The 13,854-nt window shown below is 43.8% G+C and overlaps 1 protein-coding gene across 5 annotated transcripts in view; it reads left to right on the top strand.

Moving 5' to 3' along the window:
• The first annotated feature begins 3,109 nt into the window (after positions 1-3,109).
• The window catches only part of NR2C1 (nuclear receptor subfamily 2 group C member 1), a 51,854-nt gene continuing 41,109 nt past the window's right edge, over positions 3,110-13,854 (top strand). For 2 of the 5 annotated variants that reach the window (XM_055357421.2, XM_019039310.4), the window contains exons 1-2: positions 3,136-3,389; positions 9,384-9,444. In XM_055357421.2, the coding sequence (XP_055213396.1) occupies positions 9,391-9,444 (54 nt within the window). In that variant the 5' untranslated portion in view covers positions 3,136-3,389; positions 9,384-9,390. Of the gene's footprint in view, positions 3,390-9,383; positions 9,445-13,854 lie in introns of all 5 variants that reach the window. The other 3 variants (XM_019039307.3, XM_019039309.3, XM_019039308.3) reach the window with 3 other exon arrangements.

Below are 13,854 nucleotides of genomic sequence, written 5' to 3'. Positions count from 1 at the left end.
AAATTTACTATAATATATTTTGTTGGTGTGATTTTTTCCCCCTCAAGACAGAGTCTTGCTCTGTCGCCCAGGCTGGAGTGCAGTGGCGCGATCTCGGCTCATTGCAATCTTCACTTCCTGGGTTCAAGCAATTCTCCTGCCTCAGCCTCCTGAGGAGCTGGGATTACAGGCGCGCACCACCATGCCCGGCTAATTTTTTGTATTTTTAGTAGAGACGGGATTTCACCATGTTGGCCAGGCTGGTCTCAAACTCTGACCTCAGGTGATCCACCCGCCTCAACCTCCCCAAGTGCTAGGATTACAGGCGTGAGCTACTGAGCCTGGCCAGCATCATAGATTTAAAGATGAACTTCGGCTAGAGTCACACATTTAAAGATGAACTTCGGCTGGGCACGGTGGCTCACGCCTGTAATCCCAGCACTTTTGGGAGGCCAAGGTGAGCGGATCACTTGAGGTGAGGAGTTCGAAACCAGCCTGGCCAACATGGTGAAACCCTGTCTCTACTAAAAATACAAAAAGCTTAGCCAGACATTGTGGTGTGCGCCTGTAATCCCAGCTACTCGGGAGGCTGAGGCACAAGAACCTCTTGAACCCAGGTGGTGGAGGTTGCAGTGAGCTGAGATCAAGCCACTGCACTCCAGCCTGGGCAACAGAGTGAGACTCCGTCTCAAAAATAAATAAACTTCATTTACCTCTTTTCCTGAAGCATAATTAATGGAAACGCTTCTTCACCTACAAATGATGTTCCTAAAATGGCTTCTACTTCCAAGTTTTAACAAGTCAACTTATTGTGACTTAAGTGAATTAATTGGGTGATAAGGGGTAACCACAAGTATCACTATAGGCATACATATTCTCCACCAAGAATAGTGAAGAGGTCTCAGATTGCCTGTATCCATTAGGCCTATAGTGCAGTCATGCACTGCATAACAATATTTCAGTCAAGGACAGACCACATATACAATAATGGTTGCATAAGATTATAATCCCCTATTTTTACTGCACTTTTTTTTAAAAGGACTTAGTGTACTTTTTCTATGTTTATATATATTTAGATACACAAATACCTACCATTATGTTACAACTGCCTACAGTATTCAGTAACATGCTGTACAGGTTTGTCCTAGGTTTGTGACTTAAGAGCAACAGACTACAACATACAGCCTAGGTGTGTCTAGGCTAGACCATCTAGGTTTGTATAAGTACGCTCTATGATGAGTGTAAAATGAAATTGCCTAAGGACTCATTTCTCAGAACATATCCCTGATGTGACTATACTTTCATAATTTTCACCTTTGGGACCAGCTTATGGTATTGGCAGGGGTCTCCCTTAAAACCAAACCAAATACACAACAAATAATGCTAAAAGGTAGAGGTTGGAAAAAAAAAAAAGTCTCACTCTCGCCCAGGCTGGAATGCAATGGTGCCAACACTGGACCAGACTCCTGGGCTTAAGCAATCCTCCCACCTCAGCCTCCTCAGTAACTAGGAATACAGGCCTGCACCACCATGCCTTTTTTTTTTCTTTTTTTTTTTAAGAGATGGAGTCTCACTATGTTGCGCAGGCTGGTCTCAAACTCCTGGCATCAAGCAAGCCTCCTACCTCAGCCTCCCAAGGCTCTGGGGGCAGAAGCCACTGTGCTCAACAGAGGTGGATTTTTAATGAGGGATAAAGCATATTTTTACTTGTTAGGGATTGTTTCATGCCTTGATCTCTGTCCGTCTGCCTAGTTCCAGAGAGAAATAACAGAGATGTTCTCATTCCCAGCAAACGTTTGTTTTTCCTTCCTTGGATTTCTGCCCTGAGTTTGTGGCTGCTTTCCTACAGTGCCGACCTAAGCTAGATAAAATAGAAATTTCATGACAAAACAAAGGAGATTTAAAAAAAATTAGAAATTTCAAGAATGCTTCAAAATCTAAAGCGCAGAGTACTTTGCACACAGGGCAGTTATTCCTGCCACACCTTGCCACTACAGGTGGCCACTGTCAGAATGCGATGTTCCACCAATGTCTCTTCATTTCACAATTTGAAAAATTTTTTTTGTAGAGGCAGGGTTTTGTTATCTTGCCCAAGCCGGTCTCCAACTGCTGGCCCCAAGTGATCTTTCCTTGGCCTCCCAGCAGCCACTTGCCTGGCTTTCATTTCATACATCATTATTGACTAGCCGGCATTGTCCTGTGTGCTTGGTAATACATCACTGAGCAAAACAGACAAAAAACGGCCATTGAGGATAATCCTCAATATATAATAATATATATATTATAGAGAGGATGTGGAATATACATATATATGTGTGTGTGTATATAGAGAGAGAAAGAGAGAGAGAAAGACTCATTGTGTCACCCAGGCTGGAGTGCAGTGGTGTGATCTTGGCTCACTGCCGTCTTGACTCAGGTGATCCTCCCACCTCAGCCTCCAAGTAATTGGGACGACAGGCACGCGCCACCAGGACTGGCTAATTTTTTTGTAGAGACGGGTTTTCGCCATGTTGGCCAGGCTGGCCTCGAACAACTGGGCTCAAGTGATCCGTCCGCCTCGGCCTCCCAACTTGCTGGGATTACAGGCGTGAGCTACCGTGCCCAGTCTCTAGTGATTATATTCTTGCCCTGTTTAGCCATTATGTCTCTTTACTCACAACAGTTTATAAGTGAAACTTTGCCTTACCATTTGCATGAGTCGGCCTCAGCTTGTCATTATATATAAAGCTTACTAATGTAAATGACGAGTTAATGGGTGCAGCACACCAACATGGCACATGTATACATATGTAACAAACCTGCACGTTGTGCACATGTACTCTAGAACTTAAAGTGTAATACAAAAAAAAAAAAAGTTTAAATATGATTGGACTCTACCCAGAGCCCAGTTTTCCAGAAATTAGAAACAGATATGCCTAAGACCCAGAGGGTTATTTATTACTCAAATCTAAAACGTTGACTCAAAACTTCCCCTAATGCCCACCTTTGGCAAACGATGCTTAAACCTTTGCACGTGGCTTCAAAAATTACCTGGCTGGGAACGCGTAGCTCTGGCGGGGCACTCTGCCTCCAAGCCAAAAGGGGGCAGTGGACTCACAGAGCCGCTGCTCCGCCCTCCGATCCCTCCACCCCACCCTGGGAACGTCACGACCTCCTCTCGCCGCTTCTGCCCGTTGCTAATGCGCAGGCGCTGGCGGGATAGCGCGCCGCCGAGCCGAGAAAGAGGTCACGAACTCTGACCCCCCAGAAATACCCAAACACAGAAAGTCTCTCCGCCGTGAATCTCGATCCCACATCCCGTCGGCTTTCTTCAACCTCTCTTCCCGGAGAGCCCCCCAATCCACGAGTGGCAGCCGCGGGACTGTCGCGTCGGCGCCCGACGCCGGAGTCAGCAGGGCGCAAAAGCGCCGGTAAGAAGCGCTGGGTGGGGACACCAGCGACCGCGTCGGGGGCGGGGGCCAGGTGGTGCCCTTCACCCCAACCGCCAATGGACGCGGTCCCAGCGCATCCCCCGGCCGGCGTCTTGCGGCCAGCGGAGCCGTTCAGTTTGGGAGCGCCGCTTGGGGCTGCTCGACTTGGGCTGGGAGCGCGGAGCTGCGGCGCCGAATGCGCGGGGCCCTGGGAGAGGCGGCGGCGACAGGGGCGGCGGGACGCGGGGCCGGACGGCGAGCGGCTTGGAGCACACAACCGCCTTTCCAGCTGCGCTCACTGCAGCGCCTCTGACCTTTAACCTGCAGGGAAAGCTTCCGCGGCGCTGCAGCTTTCCCCGCCCGGGAGAGCCGCGCGCAGCGCCTGGGCTTCCAGGGCGCACGGCTAACGCCGGCACGAGTGAGACCTGGGAGAGGCCGACCCTCGGCTTGTGGCCGCAAGTCCCGGCCTGCATCCCGTCACTAACTCCTGTGCTTTCACGGGACGGACAGAATGACTCCCCCCACTTTCACTTTTCTCTCACGACAAATCTGGCCAGGGTCGTCGCTGCCTGTGGGCCTGGATCTTTTCAGAAGAAATGGAACGGCCCCAGGGTTCTCACTGCGGGAGAACCTTCCAAGCTTCCGATAGATAGCTCTTTTGTTGAGAAATAATTCTTCCAACTCGGGCAGATACCATTTTTGTGCAGTACGAATGTTGCCAGGTTGTCCCATAATCTTCAGTAAGTAGGTCAGCCTTTAAAAAAGTAACCGGAAAGCAAAAGCAGAAAGACCTAAAATTACGGCCTTTAGGGTTTGGTACCGCTAGAATTTGTAAATGGACCTTCAATTTTGAGCTTTTTTGAACCATTTCTGCTGTGTGGTTGGTGATACTCGATTTTTTTTTCTTTTTTTTTTTTTTTTTTTTTTTTTGAGAGGGAGAGGGAGTCTCACCGTCGCCAAGCTGGAGTGCGGTGGCGCGATCTCGGCTCACTGCAACCTCCGCCTCCAGGTTCAAGCGATTCTCCTGTCTCAGCCTCCCGAGTAGCTGGGATTACAGACACGAGCCACCACACCCAGCTAGTTTTTTTTTTTTTTTTTTTTTTTTTTTTTGTATTTTTAGTAGAGGTGGGGTTTCACTATGTTGGCCAGGATGGTCTTGATACTCTGACCTCGTGATGTACCCGCCTCTGATCCACCCGCCTCGGCCTCCCAAAGTGCTGGGATTACAGGCGTGAGCCACCGCGCCCGGCCGATGATTGTTTTTAAACTTTGCTTTAAGTCCAGTTAGTATATCTGAAAAAGCGATGTGTATTTCTATCATTAAAAGTGGGTCGCGGCTGGGCGCGGTGGCTCACACCTGTAATCCCAGCATTTTGGGAGGCTGAGGTGGGCGGATCATCTGAAGTCGGGAGTTCGAGACCAGCCTGACCAACATGGAGAAACCCCGTTTCTACTAAAAATACAAAATTAGTCGGGCGTGGTGGCGCACACCTGTAATCCCAGCAACTCCGGAGGCCGAGGCAGGAGAATTGCTTGAACCCTGGAGGCGGAGGTTGCAGTGAGCTGAGATCGCGCCATTGCACTCCAGCCTGGGCAAGAAGAGCGAAACTCCGTCTCAAAAAAAAAAAAAAGTGGGTTTTATGAAATGTTGCTAATCTTAGTTTTTCAAGGGGCATGTTAGTTTCTTCTAGGAAAGGTTTTTTTGTTTTGTTTTATAGAAATGGTGGGGGGCCTCATTTTGTTATCCAGACGGATCTCTGGCCTCAAGCTGTCCTCCTGCCTCAGCCTGTTGAGTAGCTGGAATTACAGGCACCGCATCTTAAGGAAGGATTTTGAGGGAGCAAACATCCTCAAAATATCTACCGTCTGTGTGTCTGCCACACAATGTATAATCCCTACTCTTGGGGAATAAAAACAAAACAGCATACAATAAATAATAGTATAAATATAATTCGTTGCCGTTTTTCAGTGACAAGACCATCTACAGCCTCTTGAAGTCTTTTATGAACTTGTCTAGAAAAATGCACCTTTAGATAAAATTTTACAGACAGTATTAGGAGTTAACAGAAATCTATTTCTGAATCCTAGCTAACAACCTTAGTCTACAAAATAATTGTTCGACCCTTCAAGAAAGACTGGGTAAAAAACTATTTGAATCAAATTTTTTTTTTTTTTTTTTTTGAGACGGAGTTTTGCCCTTGTTTCCCAGGCTGGAGTGCAATGGCACGATCTCGGCTCACTGCAGCCTCCACCTCCCAGGTTCAAGCGATTCTCTTGCCTCAGCCTCCTGCATAGCTGGGATCACAGGCGCCGTCCACCACACCCGGCTAAATTTTTGTATTTTTCGTAGAGATGGGGTTTCACCATGTTGGCCAGGCTGGTCTTGGACTCTTGACCTCAGGTGATCCACGTGCCTTGGCCTCCCAAAGTGCTGGGATTACAGGCGTGAGCCATCGCCCCTGGCTTGAACCAAATCTTAAAAGTCAGGTGGAATTTAAATGAGGGAGAAAGTAGGAATATGTTGGGGAATAAAGAACATCGTAGTTTGACCTGAACAGAGGCCCCTCTTGGGAGTGATAGGAAATGAGAATAGGGGGAAGTCGGATTATAAAAGAACTCTCCATTGTGGTGTTCACAGTGCCAGTCACCTTGTGAATGCATAATAAATATTGAATGAATACCAAGGGAAGGGGTTAAAACTTTGTTCCTTTGCCATTAAAGCAGCACTGATGGTCTGAAGCTGGAGAATAAGGATAAGTCGTTCTGTGAATGCCTGGCCCCTAGTAAGCATTCAACAAGTGATTTGTTGAATGGAAGAAAATTGAATAAATTTTTGAGCCAGTCAATATGAACATTTTTAAGGCTCTTGGTATACATTGGCAAATTACTTTTCTAGGAAGGTTAAAACAGTCTAACCTTCCACCAACAGTGTATAAAGAATGTGTGTGTTGGCTAGGTGTGGTGGCTCATACCTGTAGTCCCCACACTTTGTGAGGCTGAGGTGGGCGGATCACTTGAGATCAAGAATTCGAGACCAGCTTGGCCAACATGGTGAAACCCTTTCTCTACTAAAAATACAAAAAGTAGCTGGGCATGGTGGTGCATGCCTGTAATCCCAGCTACTCAGGAGGCTGAGGCAGGAGAATTGCTTGAACCTGGGAGGCGGAGGTTGTAGTGAGCCGAGATTGCACCACTGCACTCCAGCCTGGGTGACAGAGCAAGATTCTGTCTCAAAAAAAAACAAAACAAAAAAAAACTTGTAAATTTTACTTTTGTATTGGCTACTCAAGGCCAGTTTATCAGGCTGGATCCTATTTGAAGTTGGGAAGAATGGGAAGAAAACAGACACTGCTATCAGAGCAGCCTTAACTTACACCATTACTTACCTACTTCTTTCTCATCTCTTCAGGGTAGAGACCATCTTTATTATCCTATCCCAGTGTCAGGCATAGATCCTGGAACACATCAGGGACTCAATCAACTGAAAGGTGTAGTTAGGGAAAGGGAGAGTTGCTTTTTTTTATAAGGTTGAGAATCCCCATGCAGTAGCAGCAATGAGTGTTGGATGGATGGATGGATGCATGCATGGATGCATAGATGCATGGATGGATGGATTAATGTTTAAAAGCATTTTTTTCAGTCATCCAGTCACAAAATTATGGGGGAAAAAAGGAATGTGTGTGTTGCCTTATCTTCGAAGTTAAATTTAGTCTTGGAAAATATAGTCATATGTTATGGGGATGTGTTCTGAGAAAAGCATCCCTAAGTGATTTTATCACAAATGAACATCATAGAGCATACTTACACAAAACTAAATGGTATAACTTACCATACACCTAGGCTATACAGCATAGCCTGTTGCTCTTAATTTACAAACCCACACAGCATGTTACTTTAGTGAGTACTGTAGGCAGTTTTAACACAGTAGTATTTGTGTAAGTAAAAAATCTAAACGTGGAAGAGGTGTAGTAAAAATACAGTGTTATGGGTGTAAACTTGTGGTACCGCTATTGTATATGCAGTCTCATTCATTGACTAAAACATTGTGCAGTACATGACTATATATTGATCTAATGAGTCCCTGGAATTCATTCAGATAAACAAATAGTTTATCTACCTAAGTTTTCATTAGGAGGTGACTTCTTTGAGTCTAATGCACCAATACACTGGTGTTGAGTTTAGAATTTCTGGAAGAGATTTCTTATTTTTTTATTACTTTAATTTTTGTGGTAATACTTGTATTTAAGCAAAATTTAAAAGCATCAAACACTTACTCAATGAAAAATAAGTCTCCCTTCCATTCCTGTTCCCAAACTTGCAGTTTCTTTCCTTGGAGGTAGTTATTGGAACCATTTTCTTTCTTATGTGTCCTTTTAAGGTGTAGTTTTTCTTTTTCTTTTTTTTCTTTTGAGACAGAGTCTCTCTCTGTCACCCAGGCTGGAGTGCAGTGGCACGATCTTGGCTCACCACAGCCTCTGCCTTCCAAGTTTAAGGGATTCTTCTGCCTCAGCCTCCTGAGTAGCTGGGATTACGGGCACCCACCACCATGCCTGGCTAATTTTTTTTTTTGTTTTTTTTTTTTTTTTTTATGAGACAGAATTTCACTCTTGTGGCCCAGACTGGAGTGCAATGGTGCAATCTCGGCTCACCGCAACCTCCGCCTCCCAGGTTCAAGTAATTCTACTGCCTCAGCCTCCTGAGTAGCTGGGATTACAGGCATGTACCACCACACCTGGCTAATTTTGTATTTTTAGTAGAGATGGCGTTTCACCATGTTGGCCAGGCTAGTCTCAAACTCCTGATCTCTGGTAATCAGCCCACCTTGGCCTCCCATAGTGCTAGGAATACAGATGTGAGCCACCGGGGCCGGCCCAAGTGTAGATTTTCTTGTCTTTAGGCAGCATTTTAAAGTTTTATTTGCCTACCTAGATCTTGCATGTTCCTTACTAGGTTTATGCCTGAGTGTTATGGGCTGAATTTGGTTCTCCCACAAAATCATATGAATCCCAAATTCCTATGGTGATGTCCTAACCACCAGTACCTCAGAATTGAGTATATTGGAGATAAGGCCTTAAAAGAGATAATTGAGTTAAAATTAGTTCATTAGAGTGTACCGTAATCCGAAATAACTGATGTCCTTCTATGAAGAGGACACAGACACTCAGAGGGAAGACCGTATAAACATATAAAGATACATGGAGGGCTGGGGCCGGGTGCAGTGGCTCACGCCTGTAATCCCAGCACTTTGGGAGGCCGAGGCAGGCAGATCACGAGGTCAGGAGATCAAGACCATCCTGGCTAACACAGTGAAACCCTGTCTCTACTAAAAATACAAAAAAATTAGCTGGCGTGGTGGCAGGTGCCTAGTCCCAGCTACTTGGGAGGCTGAGACAGGAGAATGGCATGAACCCAGGAAGTGGAGCTTACAGTGAGCCAAGATCATGCCACTGCACTCCAACCTGGGTGACAGAGCAAGACTCTGTCTCAAAAAAAAAAAAAAAAAAAAAAAAAGATACATGGAGGGGTGGGCATGGTGGCTTATGCTGATAATTCCAATTCCAACACTTGGGAGGCCGAGACAGGAAGATTGCTTGAGCCCAGGAGTTTGAGGCCAGCCTGGGCAACACAGTGAGACCCCATCTGTACAAAAAATAAAAAATTAGCCAGGTATGGTGGTGCATACCTGTAGTTCCAGCTACTCAGGAGGCTGAGGTGGGAGGATCACTTGAGCCCAGGAGGTTGAGATTGCAGTGAGCCGTGATGGTGCCCCCTACACTCCAGCCTGGGTGGGCCTTGTTTTAAAAAAAAAAAAAAAAAAGACACATGGAAAAGGCAACCATGAATGGAAAAAGGAAACTTCAGAAAAAGCCAACCCTCCCACCTTAACTAGATTATTTTGAAGCAAATCTTAAATATCATATAGTTTTATTTGTAAATTATTTAATAAGAGTGTTTTGTGAGTTTAATTATAAAACATCTTTTTATTTTTGGCAGGTAGATCATGGCAACCATAGAAGAAATTGCACATCAAATTATTGAACAACAGATGGGAGAGGTATGTCTAGTTTACGGTTGATGCACTGACCCACCAAACTTTTCTAATTCCTACTAAATGCATATACCAGGTTCTGGAGTTCCAGAAATAAAAGATATTCCCTAACTTAAGATAGCTTTTCAAGCTACTGAGAGAGAGTTGAATAATCAGACAATTCATAGTAGAATGTGGTAAGTTCTGTGACAGGTCATTGTATCAGGTGCAATGGGAGCACAGAAGAAAATTGAAAGGAATGAAGGGAAGGAAGGAAGGAAAGAAATTAAAGAGCTGTAGAGTGAGTAGGAATGCTTTTGAGGGAATGCTTTTTAGAGGGTACAATCTGAGGCCAGTTTTGGTGGGATCAGTAGGAGTTCAGCATCAATACTGACATCTTCATTTTTTTAAATGGTTGTGTCCTATTACTTAGTAAGAGATACCACATAATTTGGAAGTTCTCAAAGTATTATCTGGGGACACTTCAGAGAATCAACCAGGTGAAGACCATTTTTATAGTAATACTGAAATGTTATTTGCCTTTTCAGTATTGTTCTCTCCCAGGTATACAATGGAATTTTCTACAGACTGTGTGACATGTGATGATACTATATGATGAAATGTGTCAGCGTTTATAAGGTGTACATAACTCAATGAATCATTGCTTTCCGGATGACCAGTGTATAATGTTACAAAATTATGCATGAGTGAAGGATCCATTTAAATTGCAGGATAGACCAACAGATTTTAATATAGTTTATGACTCTACATTGCTGCTAACCTTTGAAAAGCTGCCACTTGTTGAGTTGATGTAGTGTCGAACAACTTTCACAGTTTGAAAAGGGTATTAAAATATCCTTCCGCTTTTCAACCAATAAATATGAAGCTGAATTTTCTTTAACATATATACATATATGTATGTATGTATATGTATATATATGGTGAAGAAATAGGTTTCCGACTGATTTTTTGTGACCATTTTTTGTGCTCACGTGCCTGGCTGATGTTTTATATATTTTGTAGCAACAGGGTTTTGTTGTGTTGCCCAGGCTGGTCTGGAGCTCCTGGGCTCAAGCGGTTCACTGGCCTTGGCCTTCCAAAGCGCTGGGATTACAGGCGTGAGGTGCTGTGCCCAGCCTTGTTATAACCAAAACAACATAGTCTAACAGATTAAATGAAGAAACAGGTATGAGATTCCAACTTCTGTTAAACTAGACATTAAAGCAATTTGTAGAAATGTAAAACAAAGCCACTCTCTGCACTACATTTTTGTTTGGAAAATAAACTTTTTAGTCATTAAGAAATAGGTTATAATGGGTACAAAAAAATAGGATGAATGAATTAGACCTAGTATTTGATAGCACAACAGAGGGACTATAGTCAATAATTTTTTTTTTTTTTTTTTGAGACAAAGTCTCACTCTGTTGTCCAGGCTGGAGTGCAGTGGCGCTGTCTTGGCTCACTGCAACCTCTGCCTCCCTGGTTCAATGGATTCTCCTGCCTCAGCCTCCTGAGTGGCTGGGATTACAGGTGCCTGCCAACACGCCCGGCTAAATTTTGTATTTTTAATAGAGATGGGGTTTCAGCTTGTTGCTCAGGCTGGTCTCAAACTCCTGACCTCGTGATCCGCCCATCTCAGCCTCCCAAAGTGCTGGGATTACAGGTGTGAGCCCCTGCGCCCAGTCAATAATAATTTAATTATGCATTTTAAAATAACTAAAAGAGTATAATTGGATTGTTTATAGCATACAGGATAAATGCTTGAGGGGATGGATGCCCTGTTTTCCATGTGATTATTACGTATTGCCTGCCTGTATCAAAACATCTCACGTACCCCAAAGATAATATACACCTATGTACCCACGAAAATTAAAAATAAATTTAAAAAAATTATGTTAACATTTAATGGGTTGTTAATTTTTAAATGAATCAACTATTTTTAAAATTTCTCTTTGAATTTCTAACTCACATGCAGAAAACCCCATCTCTACTAAAATACAAAAAATTAGACAGGTTGGGTGGCAGGCGCCTGTAATCCCAGCTACTCAGGAGGCTGAGGCAGGAGAACCGCTTGAACCTGGGAGGCAGAGGTTGCAGTGAGCCGAGATTGCACCACTGCACTCCAGCCTGGGCAACAAGAGTAAAACTCCATCTCAAAAAAAAGCTCTTTGGAACCCTCAGTAATATTTTAGAATATAAAGAGTCCTAAAAGCTAAGAACTGTTTACATAATTTACTACTCTTCTCTATTGAAGGTTCTTTGGATTGCCCAAATATTCAATTATTACAATTATTATGCTGCAGCAATGTCCTTTTACTCATTTAAGCAGAATGTTTCAACCCAGGAGCAGTTGGACCATGAATGTGCCAAATGCTCTTCTCTAAGAAGTCAGTATGAACTATTAGTCTTTTATCCAAACAATTCGCTTTAGACAGAAACTGATTAGTGAATCAGAACTTCGTTTTAAATTTTGCATAGAAAAGAATCTTGAAATAATTTCAGGAAAATAAAAATAGAAAACATTTCGTACAGAAGGAACAGGATTGGAATTTTGGAAAATTAGAAACAAACGGACTTTGCCATTTTAAAATTGAATCAAGGAATTTAATTGGCTTAATGGTGTTTAATCTGGGATATATTTGCTGAATAACAGAAACTCTCAATGCTGAAATAGTTCTGTGTATTCTTGAACTTGTTCCCCCCCCCCCGCAGATGGCAGATAGCAGTTCTGTCCTCCCAATTGCTCAAGCCAAAATTTTATAATCATCCTTGACTCTTCTTTCTTCATATTCCCCTTCAGTCTATCAGCATTATTTTGTTACTTCTCTCTTCTTAAAATAAATAAATAATATATAAATAAGTAAGTAAATCCCAATTTAATTGTTTTTCACCCCCAGCATGGCTGCTACCCTGTTCCTGGTCAGTATTTCTGCCCATATGTCATAACCAGATATTGATGGTACCTGCAGTAGTGTCCTTTCTGATCTCCCTTAATTTTACTTCTGAACTTTTTTTTTTTTTTTTTCTTTTTTTTGAGACAGACTCTCGCTGTGTCACCCAGGCTGGAGTGCAGTGGCGCGATCTCAGCTCACTGCAACCTCCGCCTCCCTGGTTCAAGTGATTCTCCTGCCTCAGCCTCCCGAATAGCTCGGATTACAGGCACATGCCACCATGCCCAGCTAATTTTTTGTATTTTTAGTAGAGATGGGATTTCACTGTGTTAGCTAGGTTGGTCTCAATCTCCTGACCTCATGAGTTGCCCACCTCGGCCTCCCAAAGTGCTGGGGTTATAGGCATGAGCCACTGTGTCCATCCCCCCCTTTTTTTTTTTTTTTTTTTTTTTTGAGGCAGAGTCCTCTGTCGCCCAGGCTGGAGTGTAGTGGTGTAATCCCAGCTCACTGCAACCTCCGCCTCCAGGGTTCAAGCGATTCTCCTGTCTCAGCCTCCCCAGTTGCTGGGATTACAGGCACCCGCCACCATGCCTAGCTAATTTTTATATTTTAGTAGAGACAGGGTTTCGTCAGTTTGGCCAGGCTGGGCTTGAACTCCTGACCTCAAGGGATCCACCTGCCTCAGCCTCCCAAAGTGCTGGGATTATGGGCGTGAGCCACTGCACCTGGCCTGCTCTTGAACATTTGCAGTCTGTTCTTCACACTAAATTTAGAATGCTTTTTTTTATACTTCTTTTTTTTTTGAGACAGTGTCTCACTGTGTTGCCCAGTCTGGTCTCGAACTCCTGGCCTCAAGTGATTCTCCTGCCTCAGCCTCCCAAGTAGCTGGGATTATGAATAATGTCACTGTGCCTGTCTGATTCCTTTTTAAAAAATAAAATCCTGTCACTCCTCTGCTCCAAACCCTTTGGTGGCTCTCCATTTCACACAGTAGGAAATCTAGACTTTTGTTTGGCCTACAAAGCCCTCTGAGTCCCAGCTGTCACTCAGATCCCATATTCTACTGTAATTCCTGTCTTCCCTTCTGTCTTACTCATCATATATCTCTATTGCTGTGCCTTGTGCCTCACATGTGTCAAACACCTTCCCTCCTGCCCTGGGACCTACTTATATGCTCTGTTTCCTCTACCTGGAATGTTCTTCCCCTAGGTAGTCCTAAGCCTTGGTCTGTTTCTTCATTCAGGCCTTTGCAAAAATGACACCTCCTTAGCGTGAGCTTCCCTCATTGCCCTCATTCTGTTACTGTCTCACCTTACCTTGTTTTTCTTCATAGCATTTAGTACCGCATGACAATATTATTATTTGCTTATTTATTATATGTCTTTCCCCACTAAAATAAAAGCTTCATGAAGGCAAAAGTTTTGTTTTATTCACTGCTACATCCCAGTATGCAGAACAGCTAATATAAATCACCCAGTATATGTTTGTCTAAATGGAACATGGGAGGGAAGGGGAAGGAGGGAATCAAAATAGTGAGGTCAAAATG

This window comes from Gorilla gorilla, chromosome 10, assembly GCF_029281585.2.
Source record: "Gorilla gorilla gorilla isolate KB3781 chromosome 10, NHGRI_mGorGor1-v2.1_pri, whole genome shotgun sequence".
NCBI lineage: Eukaryota > Metazoa > Chordata > Mammalia > Primates > Hominidae > Gorilla > Gorilla gorilla.
Note: the sequence above shows the minus strand (reverse complement) of the source record. Positions and strands in the feature narration are given on the sequence as shown.